A 26077-nucleotide genomic window follows, 5' to 3' on the forward strand; every position below is an offset into this window, starting at 1 on the left:
GACGAGTCGAGCGACAAGTGTGTTGCAAATTGACTGAGGTGTCTGTGTGAGGGAGAGACTAATGTACGTTTGTATGAGAGAGAAAGATCTCAAGCTCATTCCCCAGCAACCGTTCCAACCACAACACAGAGAACCACAAAAATACTTAACACCTGCAAAACATTACCAAAGCCTTGAAAGCCTAAATATTGTGGAGCAATAATGTCTGAGATTCAGGTAGTATGTGTGAGCAACCTGAAAGAAGACAGCACTCACACACACTAGGGCTGCACAATATTAGCCCAAAAAAATCTAACTGCGATTTAAAATCTCATATATATAGATTGTAAATATATAAATAAAGGAAACCTTGAGTAAATGAGGGATACAAAGTTTTAAAAAAATCTACATATCCTCATTTACTCAAGTGTTTCCTTTATTTTGGCAGTTACCTGTAGAACGGACAAAGAAGTATAGCTTGAGTCACAGGAAAATGGAATATAACGTTGGATAAAGTTTGGAATGACAATTTAATGTGTACAACATCTAAAGATCTGCATCACTATTACCTAAAGGACGTATTTGGGTGTTTTTGGAGCCTTTGTTCATGTTTTTTCAGGGCCTCCATACTACACAACAAGGATGAGGAAGTGATTTCCTGTTTGGGGTAAATTTCTCAAAAACATGTGTATAAACACAAAAAGGTGTCTGGACCCATTGATAATGTTCAATTTACATCAAAACGTTTGATTTGGTTGTACATTTTTTTAACTTCTACTTTAAAGTGGATCTAACAGCAAGGAGGGGGAACTTTTCTGGTTGAGGGGGGGGGGGCAAGGCTTGCTCAATGTGGGAAGCAGAAAAAAAAAAGTACATTTTCAAATCGGAAGTTACATGCGACTGTGGCGTTTCAAAACTATTTAATGCAATATGAAATTCTTGCAAAATGGATATTGCACGTCAATATTGAGATTTCGATGTGAATTTGATTAATTGTGCAGCCCTAACACACCCAGTGCAATTGATTACTATTGAGTGCCTTCAATCTGTCAGACACTGCGGCCCGGTGAAATTTCCAAAACAGAAGAGCTTGGTAATTCTACTTTCGTGTGACAATTAAAAGGGTAGGAATCATGAGTTTTTACACCAAATTAACACAGTGTAGTAAAATACTTAATTTAGGTAACCAGATTGTTACTACAACTATGACTACAAAGTTGTGTTTTGGGGGTTTTACATATTTAACTTATTTCCGAATACCTTCTAAACTTGTTTACGTGTTGCTGTGCGTTGTTGCCAACCTTACTTTGCTACTTGACAACTTTACGGTTTTTAACTTTTTAATTACCGTTTATATTTTTGTTTTTTCCCCTCACTCAACTTTTTCACTTCGGATGCTTTATCTGGATGTGGGTCGTCAGGACATTAACATGATGCCTTCTAATTGCAGTCGCTGCACTCATAATATACAGGAGAACGATCGCCTTCGGGCGAGGATAGCAGTGCTGCATGCCCAGCTTCTGACGCAATCGTGAGGCAAGGGTAATTTCAGTGTAGGAAAGGATGAAACAGAGTGTGTCACTAGAAAGTACAGATAGTATAAATCCCCTCGCATGGTCCCCGCACCCAGACAACTTTCTCATGGTTTCTGGAGGGAAATGGTGTAGGAATGCTCAACTGGTGTCGCTCATTCAGCCGACAGAAACTTTCAACCCCCCCATTAAGCAACGGTCAGAGGCCGAGCCTTCTCGTCTCTACTCCTCCCGTTACGGGGTCTGAGACGCCGAAGCTTCCCACCATTAGCTCTGACAAATTGAAATTGAAACCCCTAGTCATTGGCGACTCCATTACCCACAGTATTAGACTTAAAACAAATCATCCAGCGATCATACACTGTTTACCAGGGGGCAGGGCTACCAACGTTAAGGCTAATCTGAAAATGGTGCTGGCTAAAGCTAAAACTGGCGAGTGTAGAGTATAGAGATATTGTTATCCACGTCGGCACCAACGATATTAGTATGAAACAGTTAAAGGTCACCAAGTGCAACATAGCTTCAGCGTGTAAATCAGCTAGAAAGATGTGTCGGCACTGCGTAATTGTCGATGGCCCCCTCCCAGTTAGGGGGAGTGATGAGCTCTACAGCAGAGTCTCACAACTCAATCGCTGGTTGAAAACTGTTTTCTGCCCCTCCCAAAAGATAGAATTTGTAGATAATTGGCCCTCTTTCTGAGACTCACCCACAAACAGGACCAAGCCTGATCTGCTGAGGAGTGACGGGGTGCTCTCATCTTATCTACCAACATAGACAGGGCTCTAACTCCTCGAGCTCCACAATGAAATAGGGTGCAGGCCAGGCAGCAGGCTGTTAGCCAACCTGCCAGTTTAGTGTAGTCTGCCACGAGCACAGTCAGTGTAGTCAGCTCAGCTATCCCCATTGAGACGGTGTCTGTGCCTCAATCTAGGTTGGGTAAAACTAAAACATGGCAGTGTTCGCCTTAGCAATCTCACTAGGATAAAGACCTCCTCCATTCCGGTCATTATTGAAAGAGATCATGATACCTCACATCTCAAAATAGGGCTACTTAATGTTAGATCCCTTACTTCAAAGGCAATTAGAGTCAATAATCACTGATCATAATATTGATGTGATTAGCCTGATTGAAACATGGTTTAAGCCTAATTAATTTACTGTGTTAAATGAGGCCTCACCTCCTGGTTACACTAGTGACCATATCCCCGTGCATCCCGCAAAGGCGGAGGTGTTGCTAACATTTACAATAGCAAATTTCAATTTACACAAAAAAAAAAAGAAGTTTTCAACTTTTGAGCTTCTAGCCATGAAATCTATGCAGCCTACTCAATCACTTTTTATAGCTACTGTTTACAGGCCTCATGGGCCATATAGAGCATTCCTCATAGAGTTCCTCAGAGTTCCCTGAATTCCTATTGGACCTTGTAGTCATAGCAGATAAAATTCTTATCTTTGGTGACTTTAATATTCACATGGAAAAGTCCACAGACCCACTCCAAAAGGCTTTCGGAGCCATCATTGACTCAGTGGGTTTTATCCAATTTGTCTCTGGACCTAGTTTTGTCCCATGGAATAAATGTTGTGGATCTTAATGTTTTTCCTCATAATCCTGGACTATCGGACCACCATTTTATCACATTTGCAATTGCAACAAAGAATCTGCTCAGACCCCAACCAAGGAGCATCAAAAGTCGTGCTATAAATTCACAGACAACACAAAGATTCCTTGATGTCCTTCCAGATTCCCCCTGTCTACCCAAGGACGTCAGAGGACAAAAATCAATTAACCACCTAACTGAGGAACTCAATTTAACCTTGCGCAATACCCTAGATGCAGTTGCACCCCTAAAAACATTCCTCATAAGAAACTAGCTCCCTGTGTTGTGGCAGAATCAGAATCCTTTAGGTAACATTGATAAATAAGATGTTTCATCAATTTTCATAAGTATGCTTATGTGGGAAAAAGTTACTTGGGGCCCAGAGAGGAGAGAGGTCAGGTTTGTCTTATTTGTGAATGTGTCTAACTATTCCTAAACCATGTGAAGGGATGGTGTGATTAATGGGGAACCAGTTAGTTGGCTCCACAATGTCTGTGTGCCAGTCACTCCACTCCGTGATCTTGTCCAGAAGGGGTTGTATTTTTGATGGGAGTATCTAGAATTGACAATTGATATATGCCATTGGATGAAGTAATGTTTTGGTACTATGTTGTACCAAGAACGAAAAGTAGAACCTCGTCTAAGAGGGCAAACTGAACGAAAATTTATAGCTAATGCTGTCTGGCTATGGGATACTCCTTTTTCAAGTAAATCTTCCTTTGTGTAATGTTCCTAAGATCTGTTATTCGTCATGTGAGTTGATGGGTGTGTCATGGCTATAAATTATACTAAGAACTGTTTTGTAAGTACTCTCAGATAATTAATTTATAGACAGTGAATTGATCTGAGAGTCACAGGGCTATGGTGAAGCTCATATAATTAAAGATGGACTTTAAGATAACTCTGAACTGTGTGTGATTTGCTCTCATGATTTGGTAATACGGGTAATTTCCACGACACCTGGTATACAGAAAATACCAGAGCTCTGAAGCAAGCTTCCAGAAAATTGGAACGGAAATGGCGCCACACCAAACTGGAAGTCTTCCGACGAGCTTGGAAAGACAGTACCATGCAGTATCGAAGAACCCTTACTGCTGCTCGATAATCCTATTTTTCCAACTTAATTGAGGAAAATAAGAACAATGCGAAATTTCTTTTTGATAGTGTCGCAAAGCTAACTAAAAAGCAGCATTCCCCAAGAGAGGATGGCTTTCACTTCAGCAGTAATAAATTCATGAACTTCTTTGAGGAAAAGATCATGATTATTAGAAAGCAAATTACGGACTCCTCTTTAAATCTGCGTATTCCTTCAAAGCTCAGTTGTCCTGAGTCTGCACAACTCTGCCACGACTTAGGATCAAGGGAGACAAGTGTTTTAGTACGATATCTCTTGACACAATGATGAAAATAATCATGGCCTCTAAACCTTCAAGCTGCATACTGGACCCTATTCCAACTAAACTACTGAAAGAGCTGCTTCCTGTGCTTGGCCTTCCTATGTTGAACATAATAAACGGCTCTTTATCCACCGGATGTGTACCAAACGCTCTAAAAGTGGCAGTAATAAAGCCTCTTGAAAAAGCCAAACCTTGACCAAGAAAATATTTTTTAAAACATCTCCCATTCCTCTCAAAAATCTTTGAAAAACCTGTTGCGCAGCAACTCACTGCCTTCCTGAAGACAAACATGGTATACGAAATGCTTCAGTCTGGTTTTAGACACCATCATAAGCACTGAGAGTGCACTTGTTAAGGTGGTAAATGACCTTTAAATGGCATCAGACCGAGGCTTTGCATCTGTCCTCGTGCTCCTAGACCTTAGTGCTGCTTTTGATACCATCGATCACCACATTCTTTTGGAGAAATTGGAAACCCAAATTGGTCTACACGGACAAGTTCTGGCCTGGTTTAGATCTTATCTGTCAGAAAGATATCAGTTTGTCTCTGTGAATGGTTTGTCCTCTGACAAATCAACTGTAAATTTCGGAGTTCCTCAAGGATCCGTTTTAGGACCACTATTGTTTTCACTATATATTTTACCTCTTGGGGATGTCATTCGAAAACATAATGTTAACTTTCACTGCTATGCGGATGACACAGCTGTACATTTCAATGAAACATGGTGAAGCCCCAAAATTGCCCTTGCTCGAAGCCTGTGTTTCAGACATAAGGAAGTGGATGGCAGCAAACTTTCTACTTTTAAACTCGGACAACAGAGTTGCTTGTTCTAGGTCCCGAGAAACAAAGATCTTCTGTTGAATCTGACAATTAATCTTAATGGTTGTACAGTCGTCTCAAATAAAACTGAAGGACCTCGGCATTAATCTGGACCCTGATCTCTTTTCACGAACATATCAAGACTGTTTCAAGGACAGCTTTTTTCCATCTACGTAACATTGCAAAAATCAGAAACTTTCTGTCCAAAAATGATGCAGAAAAATTAATCCATGCTTTTGTTACTTCTAGGTTAGACTACTGCAATGCTCCACTTTCCGACTACCTGGATAAAGCACCAAATAAACTTCAGTTAGTGCTAAATACGGATGCTAGAATCATTACTAGAACCAAAAAATGTGATCATATTACTCCAGTGCTAGCCTCCCTACACTGACTTCCTGTCAAGGCAAGGGCTGATTTCAAGGTTTTACTGCTAACCTACAAAGCATTACATGGGCTTGCTCCTACCTATTTCTCTGATTTGGCCCTGCCGTATATACCTGCAGGTACGCAGGCCTAATTGTCCCTACAATTTCTAAGCAAACAGCTGGAGGCAGGGCTTTCTCCTATAGAGCTCCATTTTTATGGAATGGTCTGCCTACCCATGTAAGAGACGCAAACTCGGTCTCAACATTTAAGTCTCTACTGAAGACTCATCTCTTCAGTAGGTCATATGATTGCGTGTAGTCTGGCCCAGGAGTGTGAAGGTGAACGGAAAAGCTCTGGAGCAAAGAACCGCCCTTGCTGTCTCTGCCTGGCAGGTTCCCCTCTTTCCACTGGGATTCTCTGCATCTAACCCTATTCCAGGGGCTGAGTCACTGGCCTACTGGTGCTCTTTCATGCCGTCCCTAGGAGGGGTGCGTCACTAGAGTGGGTTGGCTCCCCCCCTTGGGTTGTGCCGTGGCGGAGATCTTTGTGGGCTATACTCAGGCTTGTCTCAGGATGGTAAGTTGGTGGTTGGAGATATCCCTCTAGTGGTGTGGGGGCTGTGCTTTTGCAAAGTGGGTGGGGTTATATCCTTCCTGTTTGGCCCTGTCCGGGGGTGTCATCGGATGGGGCCACAGTGTCTCCTGACCCCTCCTGTCTCAGCCTCCAGTATTTATGCTGCAGTAGTTTGTGTCAGGGGGCTATGGGTCAGTTTGTTATATCTGGAGTACTTCTCCTGCCTTATCCGGTGTCCTGTGTGAATTTGAGTATGCTCTCTAATTCCCTCTTTCTCTCTCGGAGGACCTGAGCCTTAGGAGCATGCCTCAGGACTCCCTGGCCTGATGACTCCTTGCTGCCCCTAGTCCACCTGTCCGTGCTGCTGCTCCAGTTTCAACTGTTCTGCCTGTGATTATTATTATTTGACCATGCTGGTCATTTATGAACATTTGAACATCTTGGCCATGTTCTGTTATAATCTCCACCCAGCACAGCCAGAAGCGGACTGGCCACCCCTCATAGCCTGGTTCCTCGCTAGGTTTCTTCCTAGGTTTTTCTAGGGAGTTTTTCCAAGCCACCGTGCTATTACAACTGCATTGCTTGCTGTTTGGGATTTTAGGCTGGGTTTCTGTACAGCACTTTGAGATATCAGCTGATGTACGAAGGGCTATATAAATACATTTGATTTTATTTAAACTAACCACAATGCAATATTTCGCAATGTCATATGGAAAATCTACTCTGCGTTAGCTAGCTCGAGCTGGTTAACGTTAGCCACTAGCCATTCAGTGTGTGTTGGCATTGGTGAGCTCCAATCCACCAATCACGAAGAGGTGCGATCTAAACAAGCAATCAGATATGCCACATGTGGGGGACACGTGATCTCCATGAAGTAGGCTACTTGAGTTTTTCAACCTTGGGCTTAGTACTAGTGTGCTACAGTAGCTGACTGACTGTGCTGTTGTGATCATTACCATCTGCCTGGAGTCTTCCTTCGATTGTCGTTGTTTACTCTTCCCCTATGTCCGATGCCGTCTCTTGGACTATTGCCTCACTATATTGGATTAGCGGTCTCTCCCTCGGTCGGTGAAACGGCATCTCCCTTTGTAGGGCCTCTTTCCTTGGCTTTTCTTTGGTAGCTAATGCAACTGTCAAGTCTTGCCTCAATTTACTTTTTTGTTGTGTACCGTGGGTTCCTGCCTGTGCTAGACTCGTTTGTGTTGTTCTCTGGCTTATTACTTCAGCTATATCGACCGTGGTGGTTGGCTAGCTAGACAAGTTAGCTGGGTATGCTGGATAGCAGGCTAAAATAATTAAATGTTGCTGGCTAGCCAAAAGAACTGCATATACCTGTAACATTATTTGATAACTGGTTAGATGGCGTTATGCATTTCCAAAGCGTCGGCTTACTTTAATGTAGCTGTAAGCTAGGTGTTGATAGCAAATGGCTGACTCATGCAGTGCTAATGTAACGCGAGAAGGCTGCTAGGACTAACGTTAGCAGGCTAGTAGCGCTAATGTTAGCAGGATAGATGGCTAGCAACACGGTAAGCTGATTTGTAACAATATTCGTAAAGTATTTGCTTGCAAGTTGGCTGAAAATTAAATTGAAACCAGTCGTCATGATTGCAAATTATTGTTTATCTGAAGTTACACATTTGACGTTATTTCTGTTGGTGTTTACAATTTAGGGAATAGGCTGGCTTTACCAGTACTCTCAAATTGCATCACACCTCGCAAAAATTATTTCTGGCATGACTTCGGCATTCTGATCGATTGCATCTAATAACTAAAAAAAAATAGAAGAGGTGTAAACTTCGCATTGGGACTTGAGTATATTAATGCAAATCCATATGTTACGTTTATGCTAGCTACCCTTTAAGAACGGGAACAGTCTTCATACAGAACCTCACGTCAGTAGGAGTGATCATTGAGACGGAAAAGAGGAAGAGAGGATGGAGAAAGAAGAGTGGAGGTCTTACCTGTGCTGCCTAATGTTTTGTAAAACCGGTACTCCAAATGCAGCTGTGGTGCCCTTGATTTGATTGGTTCCTGGAAGAATAATACAAAAAGGAAACACTTCATTTGAAGGTGGGCTTTTCATTCACTACACAATATGAATTACACCTACAATAATTCATTTAATTAATTTTCATATTTATCATTCAAACAAACTACTTTCAAATTAAGGTTCAGAAATTCATTAATTAGCATGTAATTGACTATTAAAATAAATATTTTTTAAATAAAATATATCATGATTTTGATAGCTGCTCATTGGGTCAATTCACTTTAGAAAGAGGATAATAATCAGAAACAAGGCTTGGGTGGTATATCGGGGTATTTGAAAATAGCAAAGGGATGGTTTTTCCATACGGTTTAAACTTTTCTTTTTCCCCCAGTACATCTCTTTAAGTAAATACCTGCAGTCAACATGTGCAATGCATTAGGAGATGAAGCAGATTGTGTTCTTAATTTCACAAGTCACATTATGAAGCTATATAGGGAAGTATAGAGCAGCGCAAAATTGGCCCTGCGTTGTCCCGGTTAGAGGAGGGTTTGGCCGGGGTAAGCCGTCATCGTAAAAAATAATAATTTTTAAATGTACATTTATTTTATTTCACCAGGTAGGTCAGTTGAGAACAAGTTCTCATTGACAACTGCGACCTGACCAAGATAAAGCAAATAAATGTTTTAAAAAATAATTTAAATTGTAAAATAAGAATTTGTTCTTAACTGACTTGCCTAGCTAAATAACGGTTAAATAAAATAAATTAAGTAGCTCCCCAGAACAGTCACGTTTGATTGTCAATAGCACAATGGGAGAACGCGGGAGCAGGTCCAGCAGTGTACTGACAGGGGTCATGTTTTTTATTGAAAGTCCGTTTTATTTTGCTTCAATAGAGTGATCAGGATCATGCAACTTCAGTTTTCCTTCACAGAAGATACATTAGTGCAACTCATTCAGCAGGTAACAGCTTTATGACTACAGAAGTACAACGCTATTTGAATGGCAGCCACAAGTAAATGAGATTAAAGAAAATGCAAGGTATTTTTTGCAAAAACGATGCATGGCCATCATATTTCTAATGTTAAGGCCTATCATAGAAAGAATGTAGCCAGCTACCTTTCCTAATGTTTTGTTTATTTAAAATCAGCTCATCTTGCATTTTACCAAAGAAGAATACGAGAAAAGTACTGGAGAACAGTAGCTACACACCAGTCAGAGCACTGTCTGCTAATAGAATGCCCATTTCGTGAATTCTCAGTGTAGAAGCGCAACTGAATCACAAAATTAGTCGGATGCCGAGCAGAAATTACAACAAGTAGTATTTTAGATCTATGCTTACAAAATGCAGAAAGGTATGTTATGAGTTTTATATATTTTTCCTGCATGAAAAACACAGAACTCTGCATTAGCAAGTTCAACTCAGGGGTCGTGTTATCTTAGTAAGTGACTTTATTAATAAGGTGACGGGGCATCATATTGTGTTAGCTATCTGCCATGTATGAAAAGTCAAAGCCCTTTGGATAAGTTATTTGTACAGCTGCCACTGTTGTCTTGATTTCCTTGTGTTTTTTTCTCCAGTCCGTTCTTGGCACATCTGCTCCTCCCCCTCTTCTCCTAGCAGGGGAGGCAGGGTAGCCTAGTGGTTAGAGCGTTGGACTAGTAACCGAAAGGTTGCAAGTTCGAATACCCGAGCTGACAAGACACAAATCTGTCGTTCTGCCCCTGAACAGGCAGTTAACCCGCTGTTCCTAGGCCGTCATTGAAAATAAGAATTTGTTCTTAACTGACTTGCCTAGTAAAATAAAGGTAATATATATTTATTACTCTGCCGACTTCAGACACAGCATGTAGACATGCTCCAGAGGCAGTATTGTTTTCCTTCAGACAAACATGCATAAAAACTTTGTTCATTTGCACAATGTCTCTCGTTGAAATCGCCTTGCAAATGTCCAAATTCAACAAAGACATTCGGTAGCTATTACCTACACATCTATAACTTTATGAGCTGGATTGCCTGTCTTTGCAATTCACTTATTTGTGTTTGCGCTCTTTAGCTAGCAGCCTATGTGGAAATTGGCTATTACTTGTGCTTATTTTTTTAGCATTCTGGTAAGAGATGCCCAAAAGGCTTTCTTGTGTTTGAGCCCCCTTGTGTACTAAACCAGTAATACCGTAAATCCCATGGTGAGAGAAGGACAATATTAAAATCAGAATACCACCCAACCCTAATAAAGGCTCTTTACTTACCAATTTTATTGCAACATATTCATTGGTGTAGAGATTTTTACCTGGATAACAAAAAAAAGGGTTATTAGAAGGTTGGGTAAACAACTTATTTCAAACAGACGAGATGGCACATCCAGTGCAGCCACCAAGGAATATTTTAGGAGTCTTAAGGAACCATTTAAACTCCCATAGGTCTCGAAGACACATACTTCACAAATAACAGTGATGACTGAACAAAGCGTCTGGAAAGTCAGACGTACAACGTTCGAATTGGACAGTTGAGATGAGGACAATAACCAGGGGCCACTAATGCACCATTAGGCATCTGCATGCCTATTGTGCAATGCCATGTATTGCAGTTTGTGAACCCCATCACGTGTAGTCTATCACTGGGTGCATGTTCTGCATAAAACTACCAACTTCAAATGAATGAACAAGGACAATGTAATTTTTTCCTCCATTTTCCTCAAATGATCCATCTCTGATGGTAATAGAGTGAACAAGGCATACATTCTCTCCTAAGTCAGGGGAAGACAAGACAGTCGCGGGCCGAATTTTGGCGGAGAGGATGGTCGGGGGGCAGGAACACAATTATAACAATTTTCACACTGCAAATTGGACCACAACTAAGCCCAGAAATAGATTTAGATATCAAAATCGTAATTGTATACCTTAATTACATTGAGACACGATCACATACAGTGCCTTAAGTACTCACACCCCCCTTTCTTATTCCACATTGTTGTGTTACAGCCTGAATTCAAAATGGATTAAATATCACAATGAAAGTGAAAACATGTATTTAGAAAAGTTTGCACATTTACTGATATTAAAATGCAGAAATCTAATTTACATAAGTGTTCACACAGTCAATAATTGTAGAATCACCTTTTGCAGCAATTACAGCTGTGAGTCTTTCTGGGTTAGTCTCAGAGCCTTGGACACCTGGACTGTGAGACATTTCCCGATTATCATTTACTAAATTATTCAAGCTTTGTCAAATTGGTTGTTGACCATAGACAACTATTTTCAGATCTTGCCACAGATTTTCAAGTAGCTTTAAGTCAAAACTAACTCAGTCAATCAGGAACATTTTCCCATCTTCTTGGAAAGCAACTCCAGTGTAGATGTGGCCTTGTGTTTTAAGTTATTGTCCTGCTGAAAGTTGAATACATCTCCCAGTGTCTGACAGAAAGCAGATGGAACCAGGTTTTCCTTTAGCATTTTGCCTGTGCTTAGCTCCATTTCATTTATTTTTATCCTGAAAAAATCCCATCCTTAATGATCACAAGCATACCCATAACATGATGCAGCCACCACTATGCTTGAAAATATGGAGTGTGGTACTCAGTAATGTGTTGTATTGGATTTGCCCCAAACATAATACTTTGCATTCAGAACATAAAGGTAATTTCTTTGCCACATTTCTTGCAGTTTTACTTCAATACCTTACAGCAAACAGGATGCATGTTTTAGAATATTTTTATTCTGTACAGGCTTCCATTTAAATCTGTCAATTAGGTTAGTATTGTGGAGTAACTACAATGTTGAGCCATCCTCAGCTCTCCCATCACAGCCATTAATCTCCATTTAAAAAGTTAACACTAGCCTCATGGGAAAATCCCTGAGCAGTTTTTCTCCTCTACTGCAACTGAGCTGGGAAGGACACCTGTATCTTTGTAGTGACTGGGTGTATTGACACACCATTCAAAGTGTAATTAATAACTTCACCATGCTCAAAGGGATATTCAATGTCTACTTACCTGGTCTTTGTGGTTGAATCTGTGTTTGAAATGTACTGCTCGACTAAGGGACCTTACAGATAAGTATATGTGTGGGGAACAGAGATGAGTCATTCAAAAGCCATATTCAACACTTATTGCATATAGAGTCTATGCAATTTAAGTGAATTGTTATGCAAATGTTTAATCTTGAACTTATTTAGGCTTGCCATAACAAAGAGGTTGAATACTTGACAAGACATTTCAGCTTTTCTTTGTTAATTAATAATAAAAATAATTCCACTAACATTACGGGGTATTGTGTGTAGGCCAGTGTCCAAAAAAATCTAAATTTAATACTTTTTAAATTCAGACGAACAACTAAAAAGTCTAGGGGTGCACACTAAGGCATTGTATGTCTCTTATTCGTGGGAATACTTGGTGAACAGATTTCCTGAATGAAACTCATTTTAGATAAGACAAATCACCAGGAATTTGACGCAAAAAAATAAATCCCTCCTATTAATTTAACTATATTTTACTTTGGGGGCCCAGCATTTTTTTCCCTGGGCTGCCTTTTGCCGACCCCTGCTGTAAGTGATATTGCAATACAAAAAGGTGTCATCTGAGAGAAGTGCGGCATAAATCCCCTTGCAGGCATGTGAAACTCAGCACGTTTGCGGGGCAAGCTGAGAATGAAAGTGCTGACGCCAACAGTGTGACACTAGGTAGGAAAGTGAGAACAACAAGGCTTGTGTTTGGATGCAATGATCCTGCGCAGAGCAGTGAAATTATATTTGTATAAGTGTGGGGTAATACGTAGGACAGTGGGAGAACATTGATAATTGTAGGATTCAAGTAGTTTACTTAAAATACTACATAAAGTGAAATTTTGCATTTTGAAATGGACCACTAATATTTTGAGATTCCTGACTAAAAAAGTCAAAGGTTTAGTGTACACATCATGGAGGCTTATTTTATGGTTAGCAACAGCTCAATGAAGACACCTTGTGACATGTTCTATTCAAAACAAACACAATTCTCTGCTTGAACAATGTTGAAATTCCAGCAATTTGTTGTGAGGTCCCTTGATTAACAAAGTAGAGTTAAACCAAAAATGTATCGACAGACCATACCGATCACTTATCGCAGGAAATTAGCTGATATTGTTCATTATGATAAGTGGCCTACACTAGTGAAATGCAACGTTTGAAATTAGTTCGCTAATATCGGTGATTGTTAATGGGACAATTGATGGCTACAACCATCAAACTACTACCATCAAAGTAGTTTAAAGGATCATTAAAAAAAATAAAAAAACTGGTGCACATTAATGTTAGAAACTTAACATTCTATTTATCATTATAACATAAGGAAATGTATCACAATATGGATTTTTGGCCATATCGCCCATTTCTATAACAGTCAAATTTGATTCAATCTCGTCAAAAGACAACACAGAACTGAATAACAACTCCCTCCTAAGTCATTAAGTATTTACATAAAATGTTAAGATGTCTTTACAACCTGCAGGCTTTTTAAATGTCAGGAGAGTTAAGGCCTTTATTAAATCCCTCAAAAGTGAGTCGATGAGCCTATGGAACCCAGCCACACTCATGCTGAGTGACAATGCCATAGGCAAACAATAGGCCTCCGAACTTCAGCAGTGCATGCATGGAGGATACCAGAGAAAAGCTATTCTCTCGCCCACCCCCTCCCGGACTATTTTCCATGTGGGCGGCAGCAGAGCAGAGGGAAGGCAAATCTTAGTCTCTCAACCAGTTTCAGGACAGAGCCATTTCAGAACAAACAGTAAAGCCTGAGCTTTCTGGCTATAGCTCAGCCATTTCATATGACTTAATGCTCCTCACTGTCCTACCTGGAGAAGCTAGTCATTAGACAACCCAGATATCTTAGATGGAGGTGCAGGGGGATAGACATTCAGCTCTCGAAGTTATTATCCATAATGAAAATGAAATGCATATTTGCTGCCAATGTAATCTGGGTGTCCATTCAGGTGTCTACAGACATGGCAGATTCGCTGGGGCCTGAACTCATTATGATGCCGTCATTGCATCCAATTTGATTCATCATGTTGAGATATGATAAGATTAACAGTGTTTAACAAAGTATACACAGTTAAGCCCCATGTACAATTTGATAGTGAGGGTGGAGAGGGAACAAGGAATATCAGTGAACAAGGTTTCACATTTCCAAGAGGAGTAGAACATAGCCAAGGCCCAATATTTTCAGCTTTAAACAAATGTTCCCACATCCAGTATATACTGTATTGTCATTTTCAAACACCCCAAATATATTATTTAAAGGGTTAGGCTGTTCTTACCTAACTTCAGCTCTCCAAAGTTACCACAGCCGATCTTCTTGCCCACACGGAAGTTGGGCCCCACCATGAGCACTCCGGAGGAGCCTGATCCCGAGGGGCGTGAGTGCCCGCTGCGCCCCTGACCTGCCTTGTTGCTGCGTGCAGGTCTCTCACTCTCTTTCTCCCGTGAGTGCTCCATGGCTCAAGGTGCCACCCAGAGGACTGGAATGGGAGGATGTGCTCCCTGACAGGGGCTGCTCTGCAGCTGGGCAAAGGGGCCGGGGCAACGGGCTCTGCCTCCGCCCGCCCCGGTCACTGTGACCTTGACATTTGGGTGGGAAGCAAGAGCTTTCACAGGTATCCTGGAAACGAGGGGAAAGGAAATGTCAGAAATAGTCTAATTTAATTTTCCTGCTGAGATGAACCATGCAGTGACTAGGTATTGATAACCCATGACAACCCCACAGCAGGATAAAATAACTCCACAAAAAAAAAAACATTCTGACCACTTCAACTATATTGTTTACCAGAGTATATCTACAGGAGAGTCCTTAATTTATACTTTCAGAATACTTTTTCCTAGAGCACCATGGTATTCCCCAGTTTGACAAGTTTGCTGGACAGTTCAGATGTGCCATCCTGCACTATTCACAAGTTTTTAACATAGGCCTATGTAAAGTAGCCTAACACTTAAGCCCCATCCTCGGGCTACATGTTTGCAATATTATTATGTTTTCTGCACACACAAAAATGTAATACATTTAATAATTTAGCAAATTTCAAGAGGTGGCTCCATAAATATTTCATGACTCCCACAGTATCAATTGTTTTCACAACATGTTTGACAGCCATCTCGATACGAATGATATGACTCACAAAACAAATATTACCAAATTCAAAATCAGTCTCATAAATCTCAGATTACATGCAGGGGTTACTTTATCAGCCCCAGGCTGTGGCCTGGGTTTATGGCAACACAGGGAACCAACACATTGACTTGTACTCACGCTGGTTAAATATTAGACCACTGCTATTCAACTTTTCAAAATGCCTACAAGGCCCTCCCCTGCAGTCCCTTCTACAAATCTGATCACAATTCTATTTTGCTACTCCTTCCTATAGGCAGAAATTCAAACAGGAAGTACCTGTGCTAAGGTCTATTCAACACTGGTCTGACCAATCAGAATCCATGCGTCAAGATTGTTTTGATCACGCGGACTGTGAAATGTTCCAGGTTGCCTCAGAATAACATTGATGAATACACGGATATGGTGATTGAGTTCATCAGGAAGTGTACTCAAACCAAACCAGAAACAGCAGATAGATGGCAGCATTCGCACAAAACTGAAAGCGCGAACCACCGCATTTAACCATGGCAAGGTGACTGGGAATACGGTCGAATAGAAACAGTGTCGTTATTCCCTCCGTAAGGCAATCACAGGCAAAATGTCAGTATAGAGACTAAGTGGAGTCACAATTCAACTGTTAAACCACGAGACGTATGTGGCAGGGTCTACAGACAATCCCGGATTACAAAGGGGAAACCAGCCACATCGTACACCGCCTTCTTGCTTCCGGACAAGCTAAACATCAATTTCGCACGCGTCGAGGATAACACAGTGCCACCGCTGTGGGCTCTCCTTCTCCGTGGCCGACGTGAGCAAGACATTTAAGCGTGTTAACCCTCGCAAGGCTGCCGGCCCTGACGGCATCCCTAGCTGCGTCCTCAGAGCGTGTGCAGACTAGCTGGCTGGAGTGTTTACGGACATATTCAATCACTTCCTATCCCAGTCTGCTGTCACCACTTGCTTCAAGATGTCCACCATTGCTTTCTTGGGTACAGGAACATAAGGTAACTGAAGCTAATGACTATTGCCCCGTAACACTCACTCCTGTCATCATGAAGTGCTTTGAGAGGCTAGTCAAGGATCATGTCAGCTCTACCTTACACCCACTTCAATTTGCTTACCACCCCAATAGATCCACAGACGATGCAATAGCCATAACACTGACCTCTCATCTGGACAAGAGGTATACCTATGTAAGAATGCTGCTCGTTGACTAGAGCTTGGCATTCAACACCATAGTACCCTCCAAGCTCATCATTAAGCTTGAGGCCCTGGGTCTGAACCCCACTGTATGCAACTGGGTCCTGGACTTCCTGATGGGTCTTCCCCAGGTGGTGAAGGTAGGAAACAACACCTCCACTTCACTGATCCTCAACACAGGGGCCCCACAAGGGTGCGTGCTCACCCCCCCCCCCCCCCTGTACTCCCTATTCACCCATGACTACGTGGCCGACACATGCCTTAAACTCATTGATCAAGTTTGCAGACGACGCAATAGTGGTAGGCCTGATTACTAACAATGACAGCCTACCGGGAGGAGGTGAGAGCTCTGAGTGTGGCGTCAGGAAAATAATCTCTTACTCAACAAAACAAAGGCGCTGATCGTGGACTTCAGGAAACAGCAGAGGGAGCACGCCCCTATCCATATCGAAGGGACGCAGTGAAGAGGGTGGAAAGCTTCAAGTTCCTATGCGTACACATCACTGACGATCTGAAAAAGTTCACCCACACAGACAGTGTGGTGAATAAGGAGTAAAACACTAAAACTTTTACAGAAGCATAATTGAGAGCATCCTAACACGCTGTATCACCGCCTGGTACGACAACTGCATGGCCCGCAACCGCAGGGCTCTCCAGAGGGTGGTGCGGTCTGCCCAACACATCACCGGGGGGAAACTACCTGCCCTCCAGGACACCTACAGCACCCAATGTCACAGGAATGCCAAAAAAACATCAAGCACAACCACCAGAGCCACAGCCTGTTCAACCCGCTATCATCCAGAAGGCGAGGTCAGTACAGGTGCATCAAAGCTGGGAACGAGAGACTGAAAAACAGCTTCTATCTCAAGGACATCAGACTGTTAAATAGCCATCACTAGCTGGCTTCCACCCGGTTACGCAACCCTGCACCTTAGAGGCTGCTGCCCTATTTACAAACTTAGAATCACTGGTCACTTTAATAATGTTTACATACTGCTTTACTCATCTCATATGTATATGCTGTATTCTATTCTACTGTACTTTAGTCAATGCCACTACTTAACTCAATCCAATATTTATATATTTCTTAATTCATGTGTATTGTTTTTAGATAGTACTGCACTGTTGGAGCTAGGAATACAAGCATGTCGCTACACCCGCAATAACATCTGCTCAATATGTTTATGTGACAAATAAAATTTGATTTGAAGAGTTTAAAATGTTTAAGCTGAAAATCTCACATTTGTTATAAATCATTGTGTTTCCTGTTCCTATTAATTTTCCATGTAAGTCTTGTTTATCCAGAGATACGTGCAGTTTCAAACGGCACTTTGGCTCATAATGAATAGGATTTCTTTAATGCTGTTAACATTAGCCTTAGCATTTAACTGTAGATCGTGCACCTTGACAACAAGCTACAACTTACAAACCAGGAACTGTGTTCTAAATATATGCACTAGTGACCTTGTCAAAGTGACACAGACTCTGTGTATTTTTGGTCTGTGGAGGCAAACTTATAGGATCGTGGCACTAATGTGAGGGATATTACTGCCATGAATATAGTCAAACATTATTCACATGTGACCTTTTAGAAATCATAACATATGTGTAACTAATAGACATATGTAGGCTACCTATATACTGTACTACCTACACAGTGAGAGTTTAGGCTATTAACTAAACTACAACCATTATAGTGGATAGGCCTACATACTAGGTGAATCAATAATTTCCCATACATTAACACATTTAAGACTACATCACACATTTTGGGGAATTGACCTAGCCTCAGTAATCATGATGGTATATGATATATTTGCCACTACTAGACCGAAATGAAACATAGCAGGACAGGTCTCACCAACCTGCAGAAAACATTAAGCATTTGGTTAATAATTCATTATAGAAAGTCATGGAAGAAAATCAATGTCTTCAGATCCCCCTTCATTTCCTACAATTGTCTGCTCCATCTCCCTCTGACAATGGCAGGAGAGGGCCTTGGTGCTAGGGATATGTCAATGTACTCCACAATATGGTTTGTTATTCAGCTGAGTGACATGGGATCTCACAAATTAGGCCAGCTTCCTATGAGAGATTTCCTGCGCTTGGATCAAAGAGTTTCTATTCGCAGAGGAGAAGTGATAGAGAGGGGGAAAAAAGCAGTCACTGTGAGATGGCTATCAAAAGACAAAGATAGTTTTGTGCTTCCTGCACTCTAGATGCAAGACCTTCAAACCTTTGACTGTTTCACTAAGGCCATAGTTTGTTACAAGGCTGGTTTGGAGACCCTTTTCTCAATCTAAACCTATCTGCGTGCTCAGACTGCATCTGACAGTGACTGCCCAGCAAAGCATTTTCCCTCCATTGTCCATGAAGAGTATTGATGGAAACGGGTTAGTCTGGCACATCGATCAAATCAGTGCAAATAACCCTTGACACGCAGCATCCAATCAGACCTGGGGTCACAGAGAATGGACGTAATACCAGACAAAGGCACTCGGTATAGAGGGGCTTCATGAATAATTGAAACCTGTAAAACTTTGAGATGGGATTCACCAGTCAAGTGAGGGGAGGCAGATATAACCCGTTATAAACACGAGATGAACAAGACACTACTATATCTCCTCTCCTTCCCGTTTACTACACTTCAGACCATTCATACTACAAGAAATGCCGGCAATGTGGAGGATAACTTTAGCAAAAAGGCAGTGCCATGAACACAGTCCAATACTGGAGGAAATTATCAGGGAAAATAATGAATTTAGGCCTACGGTATGTTTGACAGGCCTATTTATTTATGGATTGTTTTCAGAATGGTCATGTTCCATGTGCACTAATTCAAGACATTCTAGGATTTCATTGCAATTTCAGGTTCACTGATGCCTTACTAGTTCTATGGAGTGAAAAGGCTGTGGATGGAGGGGTTTTTACACTTCAATCCAGTTACTACCCAATGAAAAAAATAGGCTGTTTTTTTCTTAAGGCAGGACAACAACAAAAAAGTACAGGGGCAGGTCTTTTACAAGTCATTGTGACAAAGGCTGGTGTTTCAATAGAGAATGTTTGTGTGTGTCTCACACCTGTAGTGATTCAGTCCCACCACCCTCACATATTCCCACTTCCGAACTAGTGGAACGCTCCCTCCTCCCTGAAGGGATTCTGCGTAGCTCCTGTTATGCGAAGTCCAGCTCTGTGCACCTCGCCCACTTCATGGCTAAGCCTACTATAGAGCCCCACAGTGTAGGTGTCATAATACGCATAAAACCTAGAGGTCAAACATGGAAATGGTTCCAGTCATTTTACCAACATTTATTTTTCCCATATGGGATTTTACAAACACTTAAAGGGAGGTGTTTCATGTAAGCTTACCCTGGTGTGACATTTTGATAACCACGTTGATCCCTATTGGACATGGTGACTTATCAATATATTCAACTTATTTATTCTGATTCGAAAATGATAATTATCAGTAATGTAGACATGATGCAAGACAACAAATCCCTGCATGTCAACTCTAGCTGACACCTTTGCAAACAGGTATTGTCCATTGTCTATTTAAAGAGACTTAGCTAAATGTAGTAATTAAAAAATTGCCTAACATTAGATCAGATCATTTGTAGTTCTTTACGATAGCCACATTAGCATTTCATTTTCTGCAGGAAAATACAGCCAAATATGTTGATAAAAATCACCTTGTCCTAGAGAGATGTACAGTTCTCAAAACGTCACGCCAGTGTAAGCCTACACAAAACACAGCCCTTATTTTAAGTCTTTCCAAAATCCCCTATGGGAAACATGAATGGTGGAAAAACGATTGGAACCATTTCCCTGTTTGACCACTAGGTTTTATGAGTGTTATGAATCATAATATGGTACACTATAATGTGTGGAATGACACAGTAGCCACTACACTGCTGATAACACTGGTTGTTTGATGTGTGTTTCAAATACATTCTCACTGTCTGAATAGCTAACAACTATTTTTTATAGAGACCTGTGTATTCTTTCCATTCGCAGCATTTAATCAAATGAAACAATGTCACACCATCAAGGAGTGTAGTTCTTATGTTGCAAAACATGTTACACAATGGACAGCTCAAACTATGACAAATTAACAACAGAAATACACACAGGTTGTTCATACCTTACCAAAAAAAGGAAATGTCCTGTTCAATTTAAGCCTTCACAGGGCTCCTTTAAGACAGTATCTGATGGTATAGTGCAAGTTTTGGTGTCATTTTAAACCTTACTGTAGGCTCTGGAATATAGGTTAGGCCTAAAGAGCATTATGGCTTACAAAGAGTGTTTCAAATGAAATTCAGCTATGATAAACCCCTGCTACACAGTGATGTAACATGGACAGCCCTGTGCTACCGTGGAGTCAAGAACATGCAGTGAAGAAAAACAAAAAAATGAACACCTGCTCGCCAAATTTATCACTTTGAAAACAGGCAGAAAGGTTGGGAAATCCCCAAGAGTAAATTTAAATAAAGCAGGAGTAATTTTGTCTGGATAAAACAACCTGGACACAGGCATAAACTAATAGAAAAAAAACAGCCAATGTTAAATCTCTTCAAAGCTACAGAAAGATGCAGGGCTGCCACCGATGGTCTCTGACTAGCCGATCAGAATCGAACCTCCAGCAGCATAGTTAACTAGCGTGCCATGTACTTAAGGTAGACCCGATGGTACATTCAAAGCATGGTACATTTATTTTCAACCAACCTTTAGCCTACTTGCTGATACTTTCTACATTCTCGATGAAGTGTCTTGTGAAATGTCGGTTTCCAGTCGTTGGTGGAACTCTGATAACCAGAGAATATTCTGCAAAAAAATGTTAATCCACACCTGTGCCTTCCAAGTCAAGAACGGCAAGTAAAGGTTGTTAAAAAATAAATGTTCCATGCTTTAAATGGACCATTGGATCAATCTCCAGTGCAAGCTAGCTAACTATGCTGCTGGAGGTTTGACCTGATCGGGTAGGGCTGACTAGATTGTCTTCATATTTTAGACTCATTGGAACATACTGCCCAAGCTTAAGTTTAGTTTTGGCATGCTGAAGGGTGTGAAACCATTGACGACAGCGATCCACGATTCTACATGTTGAATTGGTTAAGACTGCTGGCAGGTGATCCCTGTAACACACCGCAGGTACTGCAGGAGATGGGACTGACTTTTTTTTTAGCTCATGTCATTTGATTTATTTAGCCAGGATAGCCCACTCAGTAACAATTCAGCCACTGTTTGGCAAGGAGTTCTGGGTTCCATAGATCGTCAACTTGTTATATATAGCCTGATACTTTCCTGTCTTAAATTCAAACCCAAACAGGACCAACACAACAACGAACCAGCTGAGTAGATTAAACTATAATATTCTTTTAAACCAAATTCTTACTTAAAGTTATTTCACGAGATAGCCTCTATTATAAGCGTCCCATCTTCAAGGAGGATGTGGCTAGGCCACCTGGACAAGCCTTCGAAAAGTTATTGTACATTTTATGACGAGCCTCAACTACTTGGACCCTTAACTTCTGGACAGTTTCAAGGACCATAACGTTAATATGATCTAGATAGCATAGCCAGTTAGCTAACGTAGGTTGCATACTACTTCGGGAAGGGTTGGATTAGTTCGCTGGAAAGACGAATATTGTTTGGCTTTAATGCTCAACTCAGACACCTGGCTAGTTTGGTTCTGACAAGGTTTTGAGTAACGGGACAAATACTGGACCTAACTAGCTAACTCACTGTATATATCTTACATTAGCTAACGTTACTTATTATAAACTAGCGACTCTCAGTTTTACTTATTAGAACAAAACGAATCACTAATGTTAGCTATAAGCCGATAAACGATATAGCTAGCTAGTTAACTAATGACGGAAACTCGCACTTGGCTGGCAACAAACACTCCCAATTCCGTGCACTGTCGGCACCACACAAACAAAACAGTGAAACCAAGATGCATTCCCTGTGTGGTCAAAATGTTTTCTAGGTAGATCGTTAGCTAGCTGGCTAAAGGTAGCTAATTGTCCAGACACTGTCTTTAGTTCAGGGCATTAAGTTGTTAGCTCGCTAGCTAGCTGCTAAACCTAGCCTAGCAGGCGTCGTTCAGAAATGCAGCGGTTAGCAAACGTTAATGGACTAGCTTTAGCTATTAGTCAATGTTATCTTGCGAGGTTTGTGGAAATATAAACTTACTTTCAATGTGATCCTGGGTGCATTTAGTCATATATTTTCCGTTTGTGTCGTGACAATTACGCCAGAAACAAGGTCGAGATGTCAATTTGGCTAAGGTTATGTCAATCTATGCCTCCCAGAACCCTGTTCAGTTCGCCTCCACTGATATGAAAGTGTTCCGGAAGTGTTGATCCAAACTAGAAAGGAAGGAAGAGGCGAAACGAGAGGTTTTACTCCGCCCAAAATCTGTCTTCGAAAATAAAACCACATGAGGAATTTTTGTATGGCGGTTTGGTACAATTGTATAAATGCTAACAGATCATTTGTGGTTTCGACATGTTTTTGCGTTGTCAAATTAATTATGCGATAAATGGCTGTAGAAACGCCTTTATGCTCAATTATTGATAGCCTATAATAACAATCATATCGAAGTAAATTTGGGAGTCACGCGATGACATGTTGTGTGGTCCTCACACTACGACAAGGGAGACCATGCAGTTTGCTAGGCTCCAGAGTAAGCACATTTGGAAGAACTTCGCAGGGTGGTGAAAATGCACGGTATGAGCTCGATGTTCCTTTCCAATAAATGCCGAGTGTCTTATTCTGGTGACATGATGATCGATGCTTGACAAATACAAAACATTCCTGCTCTTATCCATAATATACAGAATAGCCTAGTGTACAACAGCAGTCGGTCATAGGTTTGGCTTTGGATCAATTTTTTTTGTCAGCTAATAGTCGACAGAACAGAATATAATAGTGGCCCAATTCATTGGCAAATTAAACACTTCATTTTTACACATCTGGTTAGTAGACTATATAATCATGTCAATAACACATCCTAATATTTTCGAACTGATTACACTGATAAAATGTATTTATTATTCATTTATTTGTGCATTGATTGCTTGCAATCAAGAGAAAATATACTATGAAAGGGTCTCAAAAGAAAGGTGGATAATGAAAATGGAAGTTTCAGGCAAGAATTTATGGAGTAATATGCATATTTACCATATTTCTCCAATGTCAAACCAGTGTCTTGTTTGCAACGAAACGTTTGCAGTTTGCAAATATTTAAATATTAGACATCCTTATCAATCTTAACATGGCACTTTCAAAAGTTACCTTTCCACCCAGACAGAGGTTCCACCGAGGCAGAACAATTTAAGCTTCAACTGCTGGCTACTCGTTCATTGTTTAACCTAACAACATACGTGTTTCCCTATAAACTGCCTGGTATTAAACATTTTCACTTCTCAGAAAGTAAAAAGCTCAATTAATAGGGATAGCAAAGTACATTTTTCCTCTAATATTGAAGGCTGCAGCTCAGCTTCAGAATGTCATAGCGAGAAATCAATATCCATATGCATGAGTCACATATTTTGTGAGAATTTTAAAGCTGGGTTCTAGAATAATGCATCACGAAGTTAAGTGTTATAACAATGCTTATCTTGATAGTTGTTTATTTAATTCAAAATATAAAGCTAAAAATAGGTATCATTTTTGCCATTTTCTTTAACAAAAGGTATGGCATACCTTCACTCAATTTGAGCTCTGGTTTTAACCAAACACACCAAGCCCTTCCCAGGCATAGAGCTATTTAAGGAGTGCATAAAGTCAGTTTAGGTCGATTTGGTTATACTGACAAATCTATGGATTGCATAATTGGGTCTGTCAAAGAGGTAGGCTTACCTTTTATTTTCTTTAATGGGAAGAAATAGGCTCCAATATAGCCCTCTTGTTGTGAGTGAAGTCAAATAAAAATGAAGACAACTGTTTAAATCAATTAAATTCAGCACCATTTGCTGTCCACCTCTCTTTAATTATGCCTCAGCCGCTCCAAAGCTATTGTCTGCCCGCTTGCCTTTTTATACTGAAAAATCTAAACACAACATCCAACAATTTCCAAGCTTTTACTGAGTTACAGTTCATATAAGGAAATCAGTTAACTTAATTATTGCCTTAATCTATGGATTTCACATGACTGGGTTGCCCCCCCCCCCTCAGGATGGTAAGTTGGTGGTTGAAGATATCCCTCTAGTGGTGTGGGGGCTGTGCTTTGGCAAAGTGGGTGGGGTTATATCCTTCCTGTTTGACCCTGTCCGGGGGTATCATCGGTTGGGGCCACAGTGTCTCCTGTCTCAGCCTCCAGTATTTATGCTACAGTAGTTTATGTGTCGGGGGGCTAGGGTTTGTTTGTTATATCTGGAGTACTTCTCCTGTCCTATCCGGTGTCCTGTGTGAATTTAAGTATGCTTTCACTAATTATCTCTCTTTCTCTCTCTCAGAGGATCTGAGCCCGAGAACCATGCCTCAGGACTCCCTGGCATGATGACTCCTTGCTGTCCCTAGTCCACCTGTCCGTGCTACTGCTCCAGTTTCAACTGTTCTGCCTCTGATTATTATTATTTGACCATGCTGGTCATTTATGAACATTTGAACATCTTGGCCATGTTCTGTTATAATCTCCACCCGGCACAGCCAGAAGAGGACTGGCCACCCCACATAGCCTGGTTCCTCTCTAGGTTTCTTCCTAGGTTCCGGCCTTTCTAGGGAGTTTTTTCTAGCCACCGTGCTTCTACACCTGCATTGCTTGCTGTTTGGGATTTTAGGCTGGGTTTCTGTACAGCACTTTGAGATATCAGCTGATGTACGAAGGGCTATATGAATAAATTTGATTTAAAGCAAGTGTAGCGAAATGCTTGTGCTTCGAGTTCCGACAGTGCAGTAATATCTAACAATTCCCCAACAACTACCTAATACACACAATTCTAAAGGGGTGAATGATAATATATAAATATATGGATGTGCGATGGCCGAGCGGCATAGGCAAGGCCCGAAAGATGGTATAAAATACAGTATGTGATGAGTAACGTAAGGTATGTAAAAATTATTAAAGTGCCATTATTTAAAGTGACTAGATTGGTGGAATAATTTTGAAAGTTGCATAAACAAAGCTTTGTAAAATAAAAACCATGGAATTTAAGTTGGAAACGTTTGTGGAAAACCATATGGGAGATGCTAGATAAATGTACAAAGGTGAATCTGCTCGTCATTGTAAAGCCGCATGATGTCAAGGTGGCATCTGACAATTAAAAAACAGTAGTCAAAGAGTTATTCTATACTGCTTCGGTGGTGGAGGAGGTAATCCTTCCAGAGGGTGGATGATGAAAAGGTTCCTACGGGTGGTGGAGTACACCCCAAAGGCATGCACTGTGAGCGGTAGAACTAAAGGAAAAATGTTAACAGAAATTAGAGCTTGAGCACAAGGAAAGAACGTGAGGAGAGATTGGAACAACAGAAATTAATTGGAGCACAGAGA

General features: G+C 41.0%; 1 protein-coding gene and 1 long non-coding RNA gene across 9 annotated transcripts in view; one reads left to right on the forward strand and one right to left on the reverse strand.

Annotated features, from left to right (window-relative positions):
* The window catches only part of LOC135509221 (casein kinase I-like), a 70008-nt gene extending 47069 nt beyond the window's left edge, over positions 1-22939 (reverse strand). For 7 of the 8 annotated variants that reach the window (XR_010450906.1, XM_064929708.1, XM_064929707.1 and 4 more), the window contains exons 1-4: positions 22777-22939; positions 14552-14892; positions 10508-10548; positions 8232-8301 (exon numbers count right to left, since the gene is read on the reverse strand). Coding sequence is in view for 7 of the 8 variants with exons in the window: in XM_064929708.1 (XP_064785780.1) it covers positions 8232-8301; positions 10508-10548; positions 14552-14729 (289 nt within the window). In the remaining variant the exon portion in view is untranslated. Of the gene's footprint in view, positions 1-8231; positions 8302-10507; positions 10549-14551; positions 14893-21303; positions 21403-22776 lie in introns of all 8 variants that reach the window. The other variant, XM_064929703.1, reaches the window with a different exon arrangement.
* A 63-nt stretch (positions 22940-23002) lies between these two features.
* LOC135508681 (uncharacterized) lies at positions 23003-25448 on the forward strand. Its single transcript, XR_010450840.1, has 2 exons — positions 23003-23313; positions 25044-25448. It is a non-coding gene; the product is annotated as an uncharacterized LOC135508681 (long non-coding RNA).
* The last annotated feature ends 629 nt before the right edge of the window (positions 25449-26077 follow it).

This window comes from Oncorhynchus masou, chromosome 22 (genome assembly GCF_036934945.1).
Source record: "Oncorhynchus masou masou isolate Uvic2021 chromosome 22, UVic_Omas_1.1, whole genome shotgun sequence".
Classification (NCBI taxonomy): domain Eukaryota; kingdom Metazoa; phylum Chordata; class Actinopteri; order Salmoniformes; family Salmonidae; genus Oncorhynchus; species Oncorhynchus masou.